The sequence below is a fragment of the Boleophthalmus pectinirostris genome, unplaced genomic scaffold, assembly GCF_026225935.1.
Source record: "Boleophthalmus pectinirostris isolate CB_2022bp ecotype Guang Dong unplaced genomic scaffold, ASM2622593v1 HiC_scaffold_17, whole genome shotgun sequence".
Classification (NCBI taxonomy): domain Eukaryota; kingdom Metazoa; phylum Chordata; class Actinopteri; order Gobiiformes; family Gobiidae; genus Boleophthalmus; species Boleophthalmus pectinirostris.
This window is the reverse complement of record NW_026571115.1, coordinates 8,903,651-8,927,878: the sequence shown is the minus strand read 5'-3', so window position 1 is coordinate 8,927,878 and position 24,228 is coordinate 8,903,651. Positions and strand designations below refer to the sequence as shown.

Below are 24,228 nucleotides of genomic sequence, written 5' to 3'. Positions count from 1 at the left end.
GGTTTTTGGACAGTTTGGACAGCTCTCCTTGAATGGTGGACACTGACTTCTCCATGGCCTCCTGCCTCGCCTCCAGACCATTCTGGGTTTGCTGAATTTGATCCACAACACCGATGATCTTGTCCAGAAGGGAGAGGACCATCTGACCGTTCATCTGCGCTTCGGTTTTGCCCCCGTCGACGCGCTGAAGGGTTGAATCTTTGGAGTTTTGCCCTGAGTGGTCGTCAACTGCTGGGGCGGAAGCAGCAGAGACCAGAGCGACCTTGTCACTGTCATTGTCATCGTAGGAAAGATCCTCCTGAACCTTCTTCACACCTGCGTCCGCCATGTTTCAATGAGCCTGAAATTGAAATAGAAATATTGAATTAGCTACAATTACAACACAGTTTAAGGTTCTATATTACACAAAATGGACTCTTGTGATCTTTAAGTCGTGTTATAATGTTGTTACCTCATGAAAAACATACCTGGAGATGTATTTTTTTCATTCACACATGTTTGCGTAATCCTAGTTTGTTAATCTGTCAACATCTTTAAAGCTCAGAATGCTCTGTTCCAACTTGTGATGGCATGTAGTGATAGTTTTCAAGTTAACAGCTGCCTTTTAGTTCAGCAAAATTCAGTAAAGATTGGAAATTCTAGGGCTGAAATTATCCAAATGATTCTCGTTAAGGTGTATGGAGTTTAAAAACATAGTGGAGCACTTCCTGTATTACCACATGACATCACAATGTGGAATGTTTTCTGTCTGAGAGAAGAATTCAGCCTAAATATGCAGGATTTGTGTGTTACACTTGCGTGAATGAAACAAAACACAACTACAGGTATGTTTGTGATGAGGAAACATTATAATATAGATCAGAAAATAGCATAATGTGGAGTGAATTAATGAATAAATAAACTTGAAACTTGACATGAAATGAAATCATAGCAAAGCATATTGGAGTGTCTCGGATCTCCTTTTTTTCATCCAAATAAATACACTTGTTTCATTAGCTTGCATTTGAACTAAATATATATATATTAAATTAAAGGTGCACTGTGTAACTTTTTGGTTTGGGGTCCTCTGTCTCCTTGTTTCTATGGATATGTCATTGCTCTGCTGGAAAGGTCCACAGTGTAACATTAAACAGCTCTACATTACATTTACTCAATTACAGGTAGTTTATAGCTCAAAAATACCTAGAAAAACAGACATTCTGACTGTGAGCGGGGTCGCCTCTCCACAGATCTGACCTGTAACTTGGTCTGGTTTGGTCTCCATGAAGCTAGAAAAGTTTAATACCATAACTGTGAAACATTCAAGACAAAGCAACAACATCTCCATGGAGAAAAGCAAATGGCGGACCCTCCACCAGAAAATGCACCTTTAACCACAATTAAACACATTTATTTGCCACAGGATAAATAAAATAAAACAAACAAACAAACAAATAAACAAACAATAAAATCATTAAAAAAACAAAAACAAAAAAACAAAACAAAACAAAAAACATAAAAATAAAATAAATATATAAAAATAAACTTAGAGGTGTTTTCCGTCACTTTTTATTTATACCTTTTGTTTCTATGGAGATGATATTTCTTTGCCTGGAATGTTCCACAGTAAGGCAATCACCTTATCTATCTCCATGGAGACAAGCAGGTGCCACGCCTAGACTAAGTTAGAGATCAGATCTGTGGAGAGGCAACCCCATCCACTCACAGTGAGAGTACATGCTTTCCAAGATATTATGTTTAACAAGAATTGAATGAACGCAATTAAACTCAATGCTATAAAGCGGAACATTCCAGGTGAAGCAAAAACATTTCCATGGAGACGAGCAGGTGACAGATACCGTACACCCACCAGAATAGTGCAGCTTTAAATTCAGAATATTTATAGATTCAGTTACTATAAAAGTTTGTTTTGTAAGACCTGTTTTTCTTACACTTTTAAGTTTAATTGTCTGCTAGTTTAATAAGAACTTACGTGACACTATTTCCTTACTGTAGCTGTTCAATTTGAAATAAACAAATGAAAATAAGTCTCAAATATCTTAAAACAAGTAAAATGAATACAGCTTTCATTATTTATTTTAAGTTATATTATTTATATATATTTTTGTAAGTGCAATTTTTCCAGAACTCATCCAAAACAACTTTAGACAAACAAAAATTCTTATAAAACCATAAAACAAGCCTGATATAATCAACTTAAACCATTGTTGATATGTATAATAATCTGTAAATAATTTCAGCAAATCAGAAGTACTTAAAACAGTGTAAATATGTCAAATTGAAAGCTTTAAAAGTGTATATTATTAAAGTTGATAGAGTGTATTTCCATGGTACTTACTGCCTGTGTCGCGGGATGCCAGCCAGCTGAAGGGAGTGGGGCCTCACAGCTGAAATGCCTCTGTGCTCTGTGGAAACGCACCCACAGCTCTGCCTTTCCATCCACATACAGGAGAGAGAGAGAGAGAGGGAGGGAGTGAGGAGAGAGAGAGAGAGAGAGAGAGAGAGCGGGACCTGCCCACCCCTCCCGTCTGCAGAAAGGGAGAGGGAGAGAAAGTGTGTGAGAAGGAGAGAGAGAGGGGGACCTGCTCATAGCTCCTCCCATCTGCAGAAAAGGATAGAGAGGGGGAGAGAGAGAGAGACATGCCCACACCTCCCATCTGCTAAAAGAGAAAGGGGGAGGGAGAAGAGAGAGAGAGAGAGAGAGAGAGAGAGAGAGAGAGAGAGAGAGAGAGAGAGAGAGAGAGCACCTTCCCACCCCTCCCATCTGCAAAAAGAGAAAGAGGGGGAGAGAGAGGGAGGGAGGTAGGATTGAGAGGGAGAGGGAGGGAGGAGAGGGGTGAGAACGGAGGGAGAGGGACCTGCACACCTCTCCCTTCTGCAAAAAGGGAGGAGAGAGAGAGAGAGAGAGAGACAGACACAGAGAGAGATAGAGAGGGGGAGAGAGAACGGGAGGTAGGAGAGGGAGGGAGAAAGAGGGAGAAGAGAGAGGGGTGAGGAAGAAGAGAGAGGGACCTGCCCAACTCTCCCTTCTGCAAAAAGGGAGAGGGAGGAGGGCGAGAGAGAGCGAGAGAGAGAGAGACATACACAGAGCGAGAGATGGGGGGAGAGGGAGGGAGAGAGGGTGGGAGGGAGAAGAGAGAGGGGGAGAGAGAGGGAGAGACGAGGGGAGGATGGAGAGAGAGGGATGTGCCCACCCCTCCTTTCTGCAAAAAGGAGGGAGGGAGCGAGGGGAGAGAAAGGGAGGGTACAGAGAGAGAGAGAGAGAGAGAGAGAGAGAGAGAGAGAGAGAGAGAGAGAGAGAAAATATGAGGGGAGAGAGCCAAATCCAGACTGGATGTCATGATGTTGTCCTTTATGGAGAAAATGATTCGCATACTTATATTTTATATCATGTACCAACCATAACACGTTATATTATACTGAATTTTGCTCTAGAATTATAATCAAAATATAATAAATGCACTTTACGCAACTTAGGGCTATAATTGACACCGAAATATTACGCATTTACGCCATACTCCACTCACAAATAATAAAATACGATGTTTTCTATATTGTAGTACCAAGTGTTGCCCACAAGAGGGTAGTATATAGCTGTTACAATGCAAGTAGCCATACGCCTATAGTTTTTTACTGACTCACTGGAAATCTTTTCTTTGAACAGAAGGTTAATTTAACAAGAAAAGGAACCAGTGACTAAGATACAAAGAAAAATATTGACAAAAACTAAAATAAACTCTGGCAGTTCTTCAGTCTGAGCTTTTAGGCCTACATAGAGACGAGTGCTGAGAAATAGGCCAACAACACAACCTCCACTACTTGATCTTTAGCCCTACCATAATAAAGCAGATGCCAAGGTATTAAAGGCTTCTGTAGCAAAGTCTTAAAGCTCAGGTTTTCATCTTTTTCCAATTATTCGTTTTGGTGGTAAATATTTATCATAGGTTTATATCAGTTAATTTGCAGCATGAGGAATAAAAGTACAAAAACACAGGATAAGGAAGCAGTGGTGAGTTGTAAAATGGAATGACTCTATATCTTTGTTGTCAACGCTGTAAATTCCATCTAAAACACAGGAACAATTTAAACTATCTAAACAAAATAAGGATGTTGTCAGTCTAATTATAGGCTATCCATTGTGCAATTTACACATGGTTTGCCCTTGTTAATATTAGGTAACACTTATGGAACTACCTCTACTTATGTCATATCTACTGTCTGTGCCTGTTAGGTTTATCTAAACATTATAAACAAGAAGAAAGACAAGAGATTAATTCAGTTTTACTCGCGAGGAGAACGGGCAGAGAGTGGGCATCACAACCAACAGTCTCCACACGTTCTGATGCCTCAAGGCCGCTCTCCTCTTTTTATTTCATTAGGAGGCCCTAGTTACAGAATGATAATTCTCAAGGGGAAGGGGAAACAGCAAAGACATAATAAGAAACTGATGCAGCTATGCATAGTACAAACACATAAAACATGATTAACAATCAGGAGGTGCCTTAGGTATGGTCAGACACCATCATAACTCTTGCATGTGTGACAGTGGGAGTTGGCTTCATGTGAGGAATCATCTCGAGGTTCACTAGAGAGATAGGACACTGCACACAGTTGTCAAACACACAGAGGTTATTCATTTCATACAAGTGATTGGTACATTATAAATCAAAGAATTGTAGTACATAAATGGTTAACTCATAGGCCTAGAATATCACACAAGTATTTAGCAAATATGGGATAATAAAATTATTCTGACATTTCCCTCCTGTTTATTATATATTTGCTAAAGAAGAATCAATTCATAACTACTTCTTTCGATTTTCAGTTATGATTTCATAGTCGAGCAATTATATATTTACACTCGGAGGTAATGTTATTTTAGTCGTGTATTTCTGCGTCATGATTAAATAGAAGTGAGAGCCAAGGAGGAGGAGTCCCCAATGTATGAATCATCACCAGCCAACAAATGTGCTTGCACTGCCTTATTGTCAGGATATGGGGCAATTGCAGTGGTGATCAGTCTATTAAGTAATTCTCGGATGCAGGGAATACAACAACATCCACACAACGTCAATAAACCGGCGAAAATGGCTATGGAGATCAGCGCAGAGGACACAGTGGACTTGTATTTTCCAAATACATCCATCCAGTCATCCCACATGGACTGGTCAACACCAGACTGCTCTTTAAGGCGCTTGTTAAGGGTCCGTAGGCCTTCAGTGGTCCTAGTCAAGCTACCATCAGATGCAGTGTTGTTAGGGATGAAGGTGCAGCACTGGTCACCAAAAATCTCACACACAGATTTCTCAGCGAGGAGCATATCTAATGCGATACGATTTTGGAACGCCATCAGAGAAGTTGCTGCTTATTGCTCATGCACTGCCTCAAATCCAGCCTGGGTGTAGTTGCCTAGTTTTTGAACATTATAATGGATGTAGTTAATTCTTATTTGGTGTTACTGGAAATATAGCGGGCAAAATTGGGAAACTTTCAAAGCCTGAGGCTATTTGATCCACTAACTTGTACTCACTGGGGACCCCCCCGTGCACAGCCTGATTTGTGTTCCTCGAGTTATTCTTGCAGTTCTTAGCCTTATGTCCTGACTTGCCACAGGACCAGCAGACTATTGTGCTCTGAGTGTTAGGATATTGGGTCTGACTGCCAATTTGATTGTGATAGCGTCGTCTACCTCTCCCTCTATGTTGGAAACCCCCTCTGCCTTTTTTATTCTGTGCTCCTCCTTTATAATAAATTGAGCCATCCTTCTTGAGGAACATCTTTACTTCTTTATCTTTCTTTTTGTTCTTCTCTATCACAACTTTCTCCGCATGAATAGCATGATTGACATAGTCTTCTAATGTTGAACTAGCCATTCCATAAAAGTGTTTATCCAACCATTGTCTAATACTTTCAGTTACACCTGCATGTAATGCGTTTTTGAGCTGTTGTTGATACGGACCCTGCACATCATCACTTTCTTCTAATCCCGAGTGAGTTTTAAACACTTTGGTCATTCTAATTTTGAAGTCCTCAAATTTTTCATCTTCTTTTTGTTTGGTTCTGGAAATTTCACCATAATTAGCCAGTTTCTTGTATCTAGTTTTAGTTCTCTCTGCCAGGGCTTGTACTCTGACAGTCAAGTCCTGAGCATCATGTTTTAGGGATTTACCATCAGTTCCTGAGGGATCCCAGTCACCTCTGACATGGCTCCAATTGAAGCCCAGCGCAGCCATCCAGGCCTGCTGCGTCTCAAGACCATTTAATTTATAGGAGTCTCTGAGAGCCTCCATTTCAATACAGAACTGATTTACATCGTCTTTGTAAGGTGTAATGCCTTCTACGGCCTTCTTTACATCCTCAGCTGTCCAAGTTCTGTATACAAATATAATCTCACTCTGGTTTTCGTCACCTGCTCGAGGGTTGGCCACAGCTATCATATCGAAGAGGTCAGTTTTAGTGACCGCTGTCTGGCCTTGCGATGTGGAGGCCTCTGGCTCAGGTGCTGTGGGAAAGTGTTCCTCTAACCCTCCCCCCATTGTTTTGGACCACTGATATCGTCTCGTCGCCGCGCTGCGAGTGGAGACTCCTGCCTGCGTAGACATAAGCGGCTCTAGGTCAGGGTATGTTTTGTCTGAAGTGTCGTGCCCCCCCGTAGCATAAGGCGGAGGAAGGAATGCAGCGCTTGCAGCAGGGCTGTCCTTCACTGGTGTAGCCATATCATGTGGGAGTTGTTGTGCAGGTGGTTGTAGTGGGCGTCTACTAGCAACAACTGTCTCATAGTCGTCTTTGTTTTGGAAAAGCATTGTGTCGGCTTTCGATTGAATTTCTTTATTTTCCTGCTTTCTTTTCAGACGGCTCTCTTTAAGTCTGGCTGTGTCTAACCAATTGTCTAACTCTCTAATGCCATTTTTACGCATTTTCCTTTCATTATTTTTGGTTCTTTCTTTAATCTGTGCGCGCAGTGCCTCAAGGTCTGACACATTAAGTCGCCCCTCAAAATTGTATTTTGTTATCCATTTATCCAAATATTTAACGTTACTCTTGTCATTATTTTCAAGAACTTTATAATCTTTACACTTCAACCTATCTCTAGGTCTCCCTGTAGAATGTTTGTTACCCATATTAAAAGAATTTGGACCAGTCCTATCACTCCTGGGGAGGTCTCTAAGAACCGGTTTAACTTTTCTTGATTGAGATAGTGATTAAATTATCTTTGTGGTATTTCTCACTTCAACCCGTCAAGGTGGAGAAATCTTGTCTCTACATCCACAAAGACTCACTATTTCCTTTCTCAATCGATTGGTATGAGGACAACAACCTAGTGGTTATTATCTTCCATTCACACAACCATTCACACTCAGTTTTTATTATTTTCAGTTTTTAAATTTTTATTTATTTTCTTATTTTCTCTGCGCCAACGGAATTTAACCCTGGAAGGACTCCGCCATCCTGTATTAACGGACTTTTACTCACTAGCCTGTCAAATTACATCTAGTAGTGGGGCTCCGCCGCCCTTTCACCTATTAGAGCCTAGGATTTATAGGGTTTCTCTACGCGCAATGACCCCCAGTCACTCGCTTTTTAACAAAAGGCCTACTCACAGTCTGTTGCCTTTCTCCCTCGGTTCCCCGTCAACCGTCAGACTCCAACCGGCGAGAAGATAACCAGCCCGGAAAGGGTATGTCACCTCGTAGCAGAGGGCCGTGGTCACGGTCTTTCTGGATTCTTAACGTCCGCTGGAGTCCTCAGGTGTTTTGGGCACCGGCACCGAAATGTTAGGTTTATCTAAAGATTATAAACAAGAAGAAAGACAAGAGATTAATTCAGTTTTACTCGCAAGGAGAACGGGCAGAGAGTGGGCATCACAACCAACAGTCTCCACACGTTCTGATGCCTCAAGGCCGTTCTCCTCTTTTTATTTCATTAGGAGGCCCTAGTTACAGAATGATAAATCTCAAGGGGAAGGGGAAACAGCAAAGACATAATAAGAAACTGGTGCAGCTATGCATAGTACAAACACATAAAACATGATTAACAATCAGGAGGTGCTTTAGGTATGGTCAGACACCATCATAACTCTTGCATGTGTGACAGTGGGAGTTGGCTTCATGTGAGGAATCATCTCGAGGTTCACTAGAGCGATAGGTCATTGCACACAGTTGTCAAACACACAGAGGTTATTCATTTTTATACAAGTGATTGGTACATTATAAATCAAAGAATTGTAGTACATAAATGGTTAACTCATAGGCATAGAATATCACACAAGTATTTAGCAAATATGGGATAATAAAATAATTCTGACAGTGCCCAATCAGGAAGTCAATGTATACATTTCCGCAAAGTTTAAAGGTCCTGTATTACACAAAATTGACTCTTGTGAGCTGTAAGCCATTTTATAATGTTGTCACCTCATCAAAAACATACCTGAAGTTGTGTTTTGTTTCATTTACACATGTTTGAGTGATCCTGCCTTATACATCACCGAAGCTCAAAATGGTCTGTTCCACCTTATGATGTCATGAAGCAGTAGTTTTCAAGTTACAACTACCTTTTCCCTTTAATTCGGTAGAGGTGAGGACTGAAATCAATGAAATGATTCTAGTGAAGATGAAAATAAAAAAACATAGTGGAGCAATCACAAGGTGGAACAGTATTTTCTGTCTGAGAGAAGAACTACATATGCAGGGCTTGTGTGTTAAACATGTGTGAAAAAGACAACACACAACTTCAGGTATGTTTATGATGAAGAAACATTATAACATAGATCAAGAAATAGTCTAATATCGTCCCTTGAAGAACTTGAATTTGAATTTATTTGTTTGGAGGATAAGCCCACTGAGATGTGTCACCATCTCGTTTTCAAGGGGGTCCTCAACTAGACATGCTTTAGTGAAATTAGTTGGCTCTTTAAAAGTGCACTGTGTAACTTTGCTTGTCTCAGTAGAGCTGCTACTGTTTTGCCTGGAACGTTCCACAGTAACGCATTTAACTCGTTTATCCCTGTGAAGATAAACAGAAATGAAACAAGCTCAAGATACAGGTCAGATCTGTGGAGAGGTGTCTCATTTGTATCATAAGAATGCCTATTTTTGAGCATTAAAACCCCTGTAATGGAATAAACACAAAACAGCGGGTTGTGATGGTTGGTGATAATAAAATTGTGAAATGAGTAAATAATTAAGGAAAATTTGTCATGGACTCGGCCCATTCATGACTAACATTTGAGACAGTATAGTCACATTTTCTTTGTGCTTTGGTCATTTTATGCATGTTTACGTAAAATACATTTTAAAAAAGCATGCTTTTTTATGTGTTTTACCTAAACAAATGACAATTTATGTCTCTCTTTACTGTTGGCAGGGATCAAATTGGTCCAAAATAGGGACACCTGGGACATTTCTTGTATAAAACTGGGACAAATCAATGCTTTTGAATAAACCTGCTGTGACAGGGGACACAGGGTTCAAAACTGGGATTGTCCCGGGTAAATAGGGACATCTGATAACCCTAACCAAAGTGGCACACAGTAGACCTACCATGAATGACTCGACTAATATGTGCACCATTTTAATTTTTGTTTTTACCCATATGGAAGATAAATTGTTCCCTCAGACTTTGAATTTCAAACACCTCTGAATTTGTCTTTGTGAATTATTTTACTAATCTGATTTTTTTTCTTCTGAATTTTAAGCACTGAAATTTCAATGTATAGTTTTCAATGTGTTTAAAATTTCAAAATAAAAAAAAATCATCTGTAAAATATTGGATGTATTATTTTTCAAACCCTCAGATATGAATAAATATGTCTAAATTCGCATTGTAAAATATAATGAAGAAAAATGACCCAGCCAACATCCGGGATACAGGGGCATTTGCAATCGATCTAACTTCTAGCCAGTCAGGCAAAGGTATAGTAGTCATGGGAACAACCACAAGTCCACAGACAGAAATGGTAGCCAGTGGCTACCATCTTTAGTAATTATGTTCATATTTTCTAGCCTTTTTTGGAGCTAATACTTATAAAATCTTACAAATAACAATTGCTTGATAACGTTAATGTAAATGGTTGTACTCGCATTATTGGCGATTTGATAGAAACAACATTAATCACACACACACAGTCTCTCTCTCCTTCTCTCTCTCTCTATCCTCCATCTCTCTCACACACACACACGCAAGCACGCACACACCCAAACACACACACTGTCTCTCTCTCCTTCTCAGAGAGACAGAGAGCGAAAGATGAGGGGATGAAGAGAGAAAGAGACAGATGTGATGAAGAAGAGCACAGACAGAACCCACCAAAAAAAAAAAAAAAAAAGTCTAATCAACCAAAGATTTGGTGACCCCCCTTTAGGGTTAGACCTGGTTTAGTCCCAGTTTAGACCTGGTTTAGACCTGGTTTAGTCCTGGTTTGGTCCTGGATTAGACCTGGTTCAGACCTGATCCAGATCTGGTTTAGGCCTGGTTCAGAACTGGTTCATTCCTGGTTCAGCTCTGGTTTAGTTCTGGATTAGTCCTGGTTTTGTCCTAGTTCAGTCCTGGTTTAGACCTGGTTTAGACCTGGTTTAGACCCGGTTTAGTCCTGGTTTAGTCCTGGTTTTGTCCTGGTTTAGACCTGGTTTAGACCTCCCGGGAATCACGTACATTCACGTTCCATCTGTCTAAAGAGCAGGCCGTAAAACCTCCAGAGAAACAAAGAACACATTAGAAGAGTGGAAAAGCTTTCAATAATCAATGGCCCTGTACGTCACCAGCAGCGGAACAGCGAGCGACCAATCAAAAGCGCGCTTTGAATCACATGACATAAGGACTCTCTAAATCCCAGGCATTTCGACCAGGGGACAGGCATTTCTACTGTTACAACTGTCGTTATAAAGTAAATAAATAAAAGCATACTAAAGTTTATTTAGTTTTATATTGAGTGTTGAAAGGTTAGGAGCAGGACCAGCATCTTATTTTGGTGTCATGCCTTAATATGGATTATTATTATGTTTTGTAAAAAACATCTGTAGAGCGTAAAGTAATTCTAAGCGCACAGAATAAGAAACAGATTAAAATGACAACATTAATAATATATAAAAACACAAGTAATCTTAGTAATTAAGAGATTAGTGCAGATACTATCCGTTCAGTCATATGCACACATCTAAATAGAGCCTAGTTATGAACATGATCTAATATAGGAATTTTATTATTTTACAAGACTGACAACAATTTACTTTTGTACTTCTTAAAATACATTTATTTAGTTTAATCTTAGATTTTACCACCGTAAATCTATAAACCACACCCACCTGAACGAAATGCCTAGAGTGTTAGCTCAGTGGCAGCTGAGTCTTCCGGAGAAAGATCGATTTCTCCTTTTCCAGCAGTCCACTTCACAACAAACTGCTAAGAGGGAACTGAAACCGCTCACTGGTGCGTTTTGTTTTCTAAAAGCTCCATTACTATATATATTTGTCTGTATTTATCTCTAAAATGAAAGCGGAGTTTGCGGACTTTTCCCATTGACTATCAACAGGTGCGCTAGTTGTGTTAGCTTGTCATTAGCATAAAAAATGCAATTTAGCGTAACAGCGACATTTATTTAATTAACCTTATTATTTAATGCCTTTTTCTTCACGGTCCAATGCTTTTTAAAGTTTAACCTATTACGACGTTAACTTTGATCACTGTGTTACATAGATTTATTATGTTAATTGCAATTGCATTTTTGTTGATCGCATTTGACAGCTGAGGTTGCTTTGTTTTCAAGCTAATACACGCGATCTGATTACGTAATTAGCCTAATTTCATGGTTGGCAATGTTATTATTGATTAACTTAATTTAATAACTCTTTACTTTGATGTAAGAGTCGTGTAGGTTTAAGATTTTCTACGAGACAGGTCACATGCTGCCCCATAATCCCAGATAAGCTTTGCTCTTTACAGTCTATGACGTTCACCTTTTACAAATCATTCTACAAATTCCTATAACATACATATTTATGCTTGGGAATGCCTTTATTTATTTAATTTTTGTTTTGTTTTGTTCACAATTATATGTCATAGAATCTATGGAGTGTCATTTATTGCCTATATGTAATTTTAATATGTAGTTACTTTTTAATTTGTTGACAAAGTATTATTTTGTAATGTCAATGTAATAGTCCAAGTAGTTCTTAATTTCCTATATTACACAAAAATGTCTCTTGTGAGCTTTAAGCCATGTAATAATGCTGTTAACTCATCATAAACATACCTGGATTTGTGTTTTGTTACTGTTAGCAAGTATCAAATTGGTCAAAAAAGGGACACCTAGGACATTTCTTGTATAAAACTGGGACAAATCACTGGTCTTGGGTAACTGGGACTGGGAATGTCCTGGTAAATAGGGACATCCGGCTACCCTAGCATTACCAGTGTTTTCTGTTTGAAAGAAGAGCTTAGCCTAAATATGCAGGGTTTGTGTGTTAAACATGTGTGAATGAAACAGACCACAACTAGAGGTATGTTTGTGATGAGCAAACCACATTATAACATAGATCAAAAAATAATATAATAATATAGGTTGTTTAAACGAGGTTACCACCAGGATTTCATATATGAATGAGAAATAGTGAATATAAGTGAATTCACAGTAGATTTGTATAATAGTAGTAGTTTTAGTTGGGTAACTTTAAGTGCATTCCTCTGTCATCATGAGACAAGCTTAAGGGGGATGGTTTTTCCTTTAGTCACATGAATTACACAATTTTCACTTACACATGAACTAACAAGCAGGTGATGGAGTAATTAGTGAGTGTGTTCAAACTGCAGGAGAAAGCTCTAAAGCAGGTTCTATTATTTTGTCTATGTCATTAAGTTTATTTAGAGCTTATTTGCCTTGTAGAGCGATTATTATACATTCTTACAGGTGAAGAGTAGGGACTAAGGTGTTGAAGCTGAATGATGCATTAATTATAATAACATATGGCAGAAGTTGTAGTATTTGAAGAAGTAAACATGTTATATTACATTCTAACAGAGAGCGTGTACTTACTGTGGTGAAGGGATGAAGTTAAAAAGTATGAAGTGAAAGCTCAAGAGTCCTATTGAAATAAGTAAAACTAAAAGTAAGTGTTGAAACCCTAAAAGCCATGTATGCAAGCCTGACACTTCATCACAAACAGTGGAATTATTAAATCTAATTGCCGTTCGATTAAAGGTCCTGTATTACACAAAAGATTACCATATGACATCACAAGGTGGATCAGTGTGTGGATGTGTGTTACAACTTTATTTGGTCACAACTGTGTTTAAAAAATCTGTGTACTATAGAAATAATTAGTTGTTGATATTGTAGATATTTTTGCTGGTTTTAGATAGTCACTGTTTTTTACATGGTGTGGGAAATTGTACATGCTTAAATCTTGTCTAATTTGACCAATATTCATTTGTTTAGTGTTTGGGGTGTGCACACTTCCTGTTTCACCATGGGGGAGCTGTTGAGGAGTGAAGAGATGACTCTGGCTCAGCTCTTCCTTCAGTCTGAAGCTGCATATTGCTGCGTCAGTGAGCTGGGTGAGATCGGGATGGTCCAGTTTAGAGATGTAAGTCCACACCACTCCCTGCTTTCTCTGAAATGTTAACGCCTCTATAAACCACCGGACGCCTGCTTTGGTTAGATAATAGTAGGGCTGGGCAATAAGACTTCAAAATAACATAAATCAATTATGATTTGAATCAAAGTCAGGGCAGGAGCAGGCAAAGCTCTTTCCAATTTCTTAAAATAATAGGATATTCTATGAATGAAAATATAAACTGCCTTTAATTTGTATAGACATGGAGTCTAAATGTGATTAAAATGATTAAATTGGAATGAGAGAATTAGGAGTAAACCTCTTTCATAATAATCCTCAATTTCACGAAAGGTGTGGAATCATTTTAAATAAAATGGACAAATGCATTGTTATTGATTTCAAAATCATCACAAGCCACAAAACATCCTGTCTTATTCTGTATAAAAAGCTCTAACCCTGTAGTTTAGATCAACATGCTCTGAAATGTGATTCTTCTATTAGTGTCAGTTCTTTTTGCAATCTTCTGGATACGTTTTAAAATATGAACTTTGAACAGATTCCCAGAAACTGAGACTAAACCAGGACTAGAAGAGCACCAAACAAAAGTGTACATCAGGACTAAACTGGGCTCAAACAAGTACCAAATAAGTGTGAATGCTTTTGTGTTCACACATTTTGTTTAGTTTAAAACAACTCCAACTGACTCCTGGTATCACTTTGCAGATGCAGGCCCAAACAAATCCAACAATATAATCACTATTGCACTGTTCATTCAGGACTCAGATACTAAGCAAGCACATGTTTTGCCCAAGGGCACATTTACAGCATGCACCTAGGTCTGTCACGAAAATTACTATTTTGACTTAATACTCAATATAGTAATTATTAGAAGTAGTAGAAGTAGTAACAGTAGTATTTGCAATAGCAGCAGTAGTAGTAACAGTAGCAGTATTCAGAGCATTGCTGAGAGTTTGAAATACCATAAGTCTTGTCATGTGCGTTCAGCTGAGCACAAAATCCGTCATTCTCTCACATGAGGAATCATTGGACTGTTCAGCTTCCTGTTCTATGCAACATTATGAGGATTTTTGTTCCCTACAAGAGATATTATATTTTATTTTATATTTTTTCTATATTATATATGTTACAAGCTTATTCTCAGTGAAATTTAAATTCTGATGATTGCAATTTTAGAACTGTGAATTTAATTGAATTTTAATATAAGAGACCCAGTCATTTGTAATTCATTTGGTTATTTTTTTGGCTTTTTAGAATAATATTAATAGCATAATTTGGAGTAAGTTTCAGTATTTGGGCAAATATTAACCAGCTCTTTTCACCAATTGATACTTTGCAGCTGACGTCATCAACATTTCCTGGGGGTGTGATGCTAACTCAAAGCACTACTGTGTCAAAAGTCTGTTAGATTTTAATCTGAGCTTGCGTCACCTGGTAACTGCTACATCTCTAATGATAGAATGTTTATAAATCCCCCAGCACGATGTCAGTGCAAAGTATCAATGCAATGACTGCTTTTATTTATGTAACATTTGTTTTCTGTAAACAACAAAATCTCTTCTATAAACATTAATAATGGTGTGTAGTGAAACCATTAGAAGCTGTTTAAATATTGCTCTAGTCTCAGTTTATGTTACTGGTGCAGTGAAAAGCAGTTACACTTTCTTTGTTGACCTTTTCCATGTCGTGTAATCCATTATTTTCACAAAACATAGAAATGAATGGTGTTTTTGTGTCTTCTCAGTTAAATCCTGATGTAAACGTTTTCCAACGAAAGTTTGTCAATGAAGTGCGGAGATGTGAAGAAATGGACCGTAAACTGAGTAAGACAAGATAATGCTCACCCAAGATAATGCTAATCCAAAGCTAAAGGCCAAAAACACTTTCACATGCCAATGCTTTTCTATAATTATTATGATCATTTATGTTTTAAAGAGCTGTATGTAAGATATTTATTTTAAATTCCATGAACTAGGCCAACCTTATTTGTTTCACAGATATGAGGCAAACATTTTCAAATCAAATATTCAGTAGCTTTAACTAATAACAACTGTAATCCTTTGTTACAAAAACATTAGACATGCAGGCCAAGTTGTTTATGTCATAATTTTTATGTTAGGATAATTATTTTGAACAAATCAGAAAGCAGAATGAGCCTCACATGAGTCTCTCATTTGGGTTGCCAGTTTCAGTGCTGAACTCCAGCTTGTTTAAACCTAAGCCCTAAAAACTCCCTCTGATCAGAAAATGTTTATGTGTCTATATCTGTAGGTTAAGTCCTATTGTAATACATATTTTCAAATTTCAAGAGCACAGGCTTCATACAGTTCCTTTTAATACATTGTGATCAAACAGAATTATCTGACAGAATGATTAAATTGTGTATTATTATGTTTTTGTAGGATTTGTGGAAAAAGAAATTAAAAAAGCGAACATTGACATTGTGGACACAGGAGAGAACCCAGAAGTACCCTTCCCAAGAGACATGATCGATCTGGAGGTAACTATTTGGTTAAAAATGCCTTTATTACCAGTTTGACAGCAGTAACATAGGCAGCATCTAGTGGTGACATGTGAGAATACAACAGGGAGGGACAGCCAGTCTAATGACTTTAAGATCAAACTCAACAGCAATGAAATAGTAAATTGTGAAAATCTGAATAATAGAAAAAGTTCTTCTTAAATATAACCAGTATTCCTCATGGTACTTATATGATTCTTTGGTATAATTTTCCACTAATTTATTTATTATTTGTGAAAGGCCACATTCGAGAAGCTGGAGAATGAGCTGAAGGAGATCAACACAAACCAGGAGGCTCTGAAGAAGAACTTTCTGGAGCTGACGGAGCTCAAACACATTCTGAGACGCACACAGCAGTTTTTTGATGAGGTAAGAAGCACTTTGGTCACAGTGTTCATTGTTTTGACTAAAATATTTACTTCACCACAGATGTGCTGATTAAAACTAAATGAAAAGTAAATGAAATGTAAGCATGATGACTAAAACTATGACTCAAAATTGGGGGCTGAATCACACAGAATAATTTTTTGAGGATAATTTATATGAAATCTCGTCTGGTCTTTTCAATCACTGATATCGAAATATCTAAACATGTTCCATTAATACAATTTATTAAAGTTAAAGCCCTTGTAAGCGATTTTTTTCCTTGCATTTGAACGGAATTTGTCTTGCCCCATTACAGATAAACTATATAAGCAGGTCTTGAGGTCACAATAAGTCCGCTGTGAGCTGTCTGCATGTAATTCGAAAGCATTTTATTGTCTCATAATCAGAAAGTGTGTGGTTAGCTTTACCGTCACTGCAAAAGCCCGCTCTGGTCTCTGAAAGTTATGAAAAGTGCTTATAAACTCATCTTGGTGAATAATTAGTGTGATCGGAATGCATAAAGTAAGTGAGGAATAACTTTGGACCACTGTAAAACATTGAAAACAAATTAGACAGTAAAAATAAGGTACAGCGCCTTTAAAATACGTAAATAAAAAGTTATACAAAAAATTTCGCATAGCATTTTCATTGACCAAAACAATAGTAATGTTTGTGAAAAGACTAAAACTGAATGAAAATCTCTTGTCAAATATTGTAGGTAGATATTACACCGTCTCATTTATTTTTTTGCGGTTTAGAAGATACAGACTGAAAGCTTGAGTTTGCTCATTTGATCTGGCATCTGCCTCAGTTTTAAATGATGCATTATCCAGGTATTTTAAGCTCCTTTGGACACATTACCTTTTTATGCATAACTTCAAATGATATGTCTAAAAACATCCATTAGTCATTCTCAAACAACAGTTGCTCAGTATTACATTTGCTTTGTTAACTCACAAAAGGAAACCGCTCTCATTTCCTGTTGAGTTGCACAGATGGTCAAACCTGATGCAATGAATTCTGCTGAAAGTTTTTGAGAGATTTTAGAAATGCTGACAAGTAAAAGTACAGATACAGGGGCAAACATGTATCACATGAAAAAATCTACTTAAGTAAAAGCATTAAAGTACCTGTTTAAAAATGTACTTTAAGAGTAAAAAGTTAAAAGTATTTTGCAGAGACTTTTATAACAATTAAAGGATGAAATGTAGTGATTTTGGTTAAGAATTTAGCTGAATTTAAATGACTCAATTGATTTCTTAATTTTTCTAACTGTTTTTGTGTGTATGATTTCCCCAAAGTTGGGACGGAAACTCAAATTAAATGTGCTAAAAATAAGTCTCAGCCATTTCAGCAGTTCTCAAACTAAAAAGAAAAGTACTTTTTACTTTTCAGTCCAGATCTTAAATGTAGTGGAGTAGAACTTACACAAAACACAACTCCGGGTTATTTTTTTTGATGAGGTAACAGCATTCTAACATGGTTCAAAGCTCACAAGAATCCATTTTGTGTAATATAGGGCCTGTAAACACTTAAGTCACATATATTTTCACACATTACATGTTGTTTTGGGTTAAAGGGCTGAAAATCATTTACCTCAATCACAGATCATAACAGTTTAGGTTCACTGCTTGACCTAAAAGGCTCCTCTTCACTGTTTTAAAATAATTATCTATTAAACATTCACTACAAACACATTTCTGAGTTTGCGTATTTACTGGTAATGCTTTAACTATTGTGTAATACCTCAGAAGCATCTTCACGCCAAGTCAGTCCCTAAAAAATCCCTTCATTATTTAACTTTAGCTTGAGGCTGTCAGGATATAAACAATTATTAATTCTTCTATATAAGATTATGCATCCCATTTACCCTTATCTATTAATTATACATTTTTTACTTCAAAATATTGATATAAAGTGCCACCATAATCATAGCAGAAATCTGGGAAAAAGTATAACAGTTTAAAGTCCCTGTACCCGATGTCTTTTTATTTTAGTTTATTTAAATTTTTTCTTTTTATAAATTTGAGCAAAATTTGTCTCCCCCAATACAGACATATTGTATAAGCAGCTCTTGAGGTCAAAATAATAAGCCCATTGTGTTCTGTCTGCATCTGTTTATACTAATTATAAAGCGTTTAATTGATGGAGAATCAAGAAGTGCACTGTTAACATGCTAGATGTTGTTGACATTACTTTGATGGCGACCTCTGCTCTGACCTATAAAAGTTGTGGAAAGCACTTATAAACTAATCGTGGTGAATAATTTAAATCCTAGGAATATATAAGGCACATGGTGAATATCTTTAGACCACTGCAAACTGTTAAAATGGACTAATTATGTTTTTAAAGTATTTAAGACTGTAAAAATCAGGTACGGCGCCTTTATTGTGTTGAATTTTAAAGGGCCCATATTATTTTAGTTTCTGATCTATGTTATAATGTTGTTTCCTCATCCCAAACAGACCTCGAGTTGTGTTTTGTTTCATCCACATTAGGGCTGTCGCAATAACTGCAAAAATGAATCCCCGCGGTATTAAGATGTTATGTTATGTTGGGCCACCGCGATCACCGCACGTGACCAACGTGACCCGACACAGAGTCCTGCATGGGTCCATTTAGAGACCCGCACCTGCCCGGACCTGTTAACATTCCACCCATTACCTCCTGTGCCCGTGATAACCCAGGACTAACCCAGGACTAACCCAGGACTAACCCAGGACTAACCCAGGACTAACCCAGGACTAAGGTGCACCCGCAAAAAAAAAACGTTGGGTGACTGCAGACGAAACCTCAGCAGCTCCAGAGGTAAACGCAGCCATCATTGCACTTTGTGGACACCCTGCTCTGCATGCTCTCTTAAGTCCGCGGGTACCCGACCTGGTGCAGGACTCTGACCCGAGCTGCCACAGTGAGAGCTGGAGAGATGCAGCGACACTTGTTCCAAAGCCAAATGTTACTTCTCCCACGCTACATGCGTTATGTCCACGTGACAAATAAGGTACATGTGCATCTGTGCAACAAGCGCATCATCAGAGAGAGTTTTCAGTGCCGATAGAAATATTATAACTAAGACGGATGGAGTGTGGGGTGGGGGAGGGGGTGCGATATCACCGCATACTGCGCTGTTGAACCGCTATACCACACCACAGGAGAAATTTCCTAACCGCAACAACCCTAATCCACATATGTTTAACACATACATCCTGCATAGTTATTTCTACTCTCAAAACACCTTGTGAGGTCATGTGGTAATACAGAATGTGCTCCACTGTGTTTTTAAACTCCATACACCTTCACTAGAATCATTTGGATGATTTCAGCCCTGGAATTGCCAATCTCTACTGAACAAACTTGAAAACATCTGCTTCATGGCACAACATGGTGGAACAGAGCATTTTGAGCTTTGGAGCTGTAGATGGACTAATAATAAAGGGTTACTCAAACATGTGTTAATAAGACAAAACACAACTCCAGATATATTGTTGAGGAGGTAACAACAGTCTGGCATGGCTTAGAGCTCAGTCCATTTTGTGTAATATATGACCTTTAAAGGTACATGTAATTTGTTTTTCAGATGGAGGACCCCAGTTTACTTGAAGAAACGTCGTCCGTTCTCATGGACCCCAGTGAGGTGAACAGAGCCCCTCTCAGACTGGGGTAAGTCTAAACGCCAACGTAATGAATGATATAAATAAGGAAACTAAACCGTGTGACCTTTGATTTCTATGACCTCTATAGCTAACATTTAAGCACGCTACATCAGTGATTCTCAAACTGTGGTGCTCAAGCTCTTTGAGCATCTGTTTTAGTCACATTTTGTCCTCCTTTGGGTTAATGCTTGTGTAGAACTTATGTAATCATGTTGAAGCCCTATTTTATACCTGGTTTAAATCCTGCATGGTCCTGTTATTTCAGAAGACCAAATATAATATAAAACCATAGAAACTCTGATTGACTCTCCACCAGAAAAGTTACATAATGCACTTTTAAATTTGATCTCATTTTGCAGGTTTGTAGCTGGAGTCATCGGTCGTGAGCGTATCCCCACTTTTGAGCGCATGTTGTGGAGAGTTTGTCGTGGGAACGTATTTTTGAGACAGGCGGAAATCGAAGACCCCCTAGAGGACCCCACTACAGTCAGTACCACCATGCTGAAAAATTTCATATTTTATCATAAGTAAAATAAAATGTTAATATCATGTTGTTATTTTCCACAGAGCGACCAAGTCCACAAGTCTGTTTTCATCATTTTCTTCCAGGGAGACCAGCTGAAAAACAGAGTCAAGAAAATCTGTGAAGGGTGAGAGACGAGACAGATGCATTTTAATAATACATTAACTTTTAAGGTGCACTATGTAACATTTGTCATACAACACAGACAGCTTTTTGTCTCTGTGGAGATATTATTACTTTCTTTGAAATAAGCCACAGTATGGTCCTGTCTATCTTACATGTTTTCTTGTTCATCTGACCTATGACTTGACTTGATTTGTCTTCGTAGCGATTTATACATTAAATGCAGTATTGTACAACATTCCAGGCAAAGCAGTAATCTCTCCATGGAGGCAAAAAAGCAGCAAACCCTCCTCCAGAAAAGTTACATTGCACACCTTTAAACAAATCATTAATGCAAACATACTGTAAACATGTAACAGAGCCCATATTACACTGTTATCTGATCTATGTTGTTTCCTCATCACAAACATCTGGAGTTGCGTTTTGATTCATTCACACATGCAAACAGACAAACCCTGCATATTTAGGCTGAGTTCTTCTCTCAGTCTCTGTTCCACCTTGTGATGTCATGTTGTAATACAGAAAGTGCTCCACTTTTTAAACTCCATACATCTTCACTAGGATAATTTGGCAGTTTCAGAGCTGAAATTACAGAATCTCTACTAAACAAAAAGTTAAAGGTAGCTCTTAACTTGAAAACTACCACTACATAACATCACAAGGTAGAACAGAGCATTTTGAGCTTTGGACACATAGATGGACTAATAACGCAGGATCACTCAAACATGTGTGAATGAAACAAAACACAACTCCGGTTATATTTTTGATGAAGTAACATTATAACTAGGGGTGTCAAATTATCGCGTTAATTGCGATTAATTAATTACAGTCATATTTAGCGCGTTATGTTTTTTAATCGCGTTAATCTCATTTTTAATCTCTAATTTTACTGTTTCTGTATGCGAGTTGCTTTATTATAAAACCTGTTTTTATGTGTTGTTGGGACAACAACACACACACACACACAAAAACATATTTATAATTTTTTTTATTTCGGTAATTCCACTCATTGCCGGAAACCCACACAAAACGCGCGCAGTAAGAGCGACGTAAACGTCATGTTAACGCTGGCGGCGTCAGTCGCACAATGGACGAGGTGGAAGAGCCAGTAGAACAGAGTCAGCAGTGCACAGGTAAAAACACATTCGTGTCTTGGAAATTCTTCTCCCGACGTGAAATATAAAAGAAAATAACAAATATAAAATCGCCTACAACTTAAATGTCACTGGTGAAAACAACCTGCATCGGCTCATGATGTCTGCACTACTGTCCTATAGTGACCTGCCACATGAGGGGACACGCACACAAACACACACAAACACACACACAAACACAAACACACACCTTCATCATCGTCATCAACCTGAGAACGCACGGACCACGTTTCCTTCCGTAGTTACTGCGCGGACACCGACGTGCTCCCGTGCGCCGCGTGTGGATCGTGTTTTCTCGCGTACGCGGCGTAAACCGCGCTTCCTCCTGTGCGCCTCTAAACCAGAACTAACACCAAGACTAAAACCAGGACTAATCCAGTCCAGGACTAAACCAGGACTAAACCAGTCCAGGACTAAACCAGGACTAAAACCAGAACTAAAACCAGAACTAAAACCAGAACTAAAACCAGGTCTAAACCAGGTCTAAACCAGGTCTAAACCAGGACTAAACCAGGACTAAACCAGGACTAAACCAGGACTAAACCAGTACTAAACCAGTACTAAAACCAGAATTAAAACCAGGTCTAAACCAGGTCTAAACCAGGTCTAAACCAGGAATAAACCAGGACTAAACCAGAACTAAAACCAGAACTAAAACCAGGTCTAAACCAGGTCTAAACCAGGTCTAAACCAGGACTAAACCAGGACTAAACCAGACCAAACACCAGGACTAAAACAGGATTAATCCATTCCAGGACTAAACTAGGACTAAAGCAGGTCTAAACCAGGACTAAAACAAGGACTAAAACCAGTGATTTCATATATAAAACATTTCTCTATCAATAATATTTTTAATATGGTTAAGGAAAGACTGGACTTTTTATTGTCTTTAAGTAGACAAAAGTTATTATGTTCAGATTTCCTCGTCTTTGCTGCTTTACAGCAAACAGTTTCTTATTCATGGAGACTTGGGCTCAACAGCCAATTTGGAGAGATTTGTTAAACAATAAATGATTTATAAAGTCACTTCTTTTGATCTGCCACAATAATGTAATAATGAATTTAAATGAAAATACCTCAAATTGAAGGCTTTTCTCAGCAATTTTTAAGTGAGATTAAAATGAGATTAATTAGATTAATTAATTACAGATCATAATTAATTCATCTCTCAATTTTTTCAATCGCATGACAGCACTAATTATAACATGACTTAAGCTCAGTTTTGTCAGTTTTGTGCAATATAGGACCTTTAAACATGTAGAATTATTACATTTGGTAGACTAATACTAATAAATATGTTTCCTTTTTGCCCTGTTTTTGCTATTCAGGTTTAGAGCAACGCTGTACCCATGTCCAGAAACCCCTCAGGAGAGGAAGGAGATGTTGGCTGGAGTGAACGCTCGCATTGACGATCTTCAGATGGTAAACACAGAAACAGGCTCTGCTTACATATAATCTACTCGCACAACCTGTCTGACCACAAAACCCTACTCCTGACTGTGGATCAACAAGAGATTTAAAGGGCCCATATTACACTATTTTCTGATCAATGTTATAAAGTTGTTTCCTCATCACAAACTGACCTGGAGTTGTGTTTTGTTTCATTCACACATATTTAACGCACAAACCCTGCATATTTAGGCTGAGTTCTTCTCTGAATCTGAAAACACTCTGTTCCGCCTTGTGATGTCATGTGGTAATACAGGAAGTGCTCCACTGTGCCTTTAAAGTCTGTACACTTTCACTAGAATTATGTGGATGATTTCAGCCCTGGAATTGCAAATCTCTACTAAACAAAAGGCAGACATTAACATGAAAACTACCTCTTCATTACATCACAAGGTGGAGCAGAGCATTTTTAGGTGTGGAGATGTAGGCAGACTAATTTGAAGGGTTATTCAAACATATGTGAATGAAACAAACACAACTCCAACAACATGTTAAAGGTGCATCATGTCACTTTTCTGATGGATAGTCTGCCATCTGTGTTTCTCCGTGGAGATGTTATGCTTTGTCTGGAACGTTCCACAGTATGGCATTAAACTTATGTCCACAGTCAGTTCTGGTAACGTCATCAAGCAGAGTTACAGGTCAGATCTGTGAAAGGCAACCATTTTTCCAAGGTATTTTTAGCAATAAAACATGTGTGAAGAAAGAAATGCAAGATATATAAGTTTGATGCTATTCTGTGGAGCATTGTCAGCAAAAAAGGTATGAACTTGTATATGATTCAAGTAGCATCAAGTAGTTTATTGACCTAAATGGGATCTTGGCTGAAGCATTATCTTAGAAGCCAATATCTGATCCACCAAAATTTTGAATA

General features: G+C 38.1%; 3 protein-coding genes across 8 annotated transcripts in view; 1 reads left to right on the top strand and 2 right to left on the bottom strand.

Moving 5' to 3' along the window:
- Nucleotides 1–2,432, bottom strand: part of cavin1a (caveolae associated protein 1a) — a 7,623-nt gene extending 5,191 nt beyond the window's left edge. Inside the window, 2 exon segments of the mRNA XM_055152711.1 lie at nt 1–340; nt 2,339–2,432. The exon segment at nt 1–340 is cut by the window's left edge and continues 147 nt beyond it. Coding sequence (XP_055008686.1) covers nt 1–328 — 328 coding nt within the window. The 5' untranslated portion in view covers nt 329–340; nt 2,339–2,432.
- A 1,865-nt stretch (nt 2,433–4,297) lies between these two features.
- Nucleotides 4,298–13,073, bottom strand: LOC129408665 (uncharacterized). 4 transcript variants are annotated; one of them, XR_008632066.1, is made up of 3 exons: nt 13,028–13,073; nt 7,602–7,785; nt 4,298–4,601 (listed from the first exon to the last, which is right to left on the bottom strand). XR_008632066.1 is itself a non-coding variant. In XM_055152847.1 (3 exons), exon 3 carries the CDS (start codon nt 6,534–6,536, stop codon nt 5,439–5,441), a length of 1,098 nt encoding a protein of 365 aa, XP_055008822.1. In that variant the 5' UTR covers nt 6,537–6,590; nt 7,602–7,785; nt 13,028–13,073; the 3' UTR covers nt 4,655–5,438. The 4 variants fall into 4 exon arrangements, 3 of the variants coding, with proteins under 3 accessions (XP_055008822.1, XP_055008820.1, XP_055008821.1); XM_055152847.1 differs by lacking the exon at nt 4,298–4,601 and adding an exon at nt 4,655–6,590; XM_055152845.1 differs by lacking the exon at nt 4,298–4,601 and having other exon boundaries at nt 4,655–7,785.
- Nucleotides 11,283–24,228, top strand: part of atp6v0a1a (ATPase H+ transporting V0 subunit a1a) — a 28,379-nt gene continuing 15,433 nt past the window's right edge. For all 3 annotated transcript variants that reach the window (XM_020924052.2, XM_020924051.2, XM_020924050.2), the window contains exons 1-9: nt 11,283–11,424; nt 13,430–13,577; nt 15,310–15,388; nt 15,968–16,065; nt 16,327–16,455; nt 20,030–20,112; nt 20,465–20,591; nt 20,673–20,755; nt 23,234–23,327. In XM_020924052.2, the coding sequence (XP_020779711.1) occupies nt 13,461–13,577; nt 15,310–15,388; nt 15,968–16,065; nt 16,327–16,455; nt 20,030–20,112; nt 20,465–20,591; nt 20,673–20,755; nt 23,234–23,327 (810 nt within the window). In that variant the 5' untranslated portion in view covers nt 11,283–11,424; nt 13,430–13,460. The remainder of the gene's footprint in view (nt 11,425–13,429; nt 13,578–15,309; nt 15,389–15,967; nt 16,066–16,326; nt 16,456–20,029; nt 20,113–20,464; nt 20,592–20,672; nt 20,756–23,233; nt 23,328–24,228) is intronic.

What these genes read in the sequence shown, in the direction of transcription:
- LOC129408665 (XM_055152845.1), bottom strand. Translation starts at nt 7,121, where the DNA reads ATGGGTAACAAACATTCTACAGGGAGACCTAGAGATAGGTTGAAGTGT.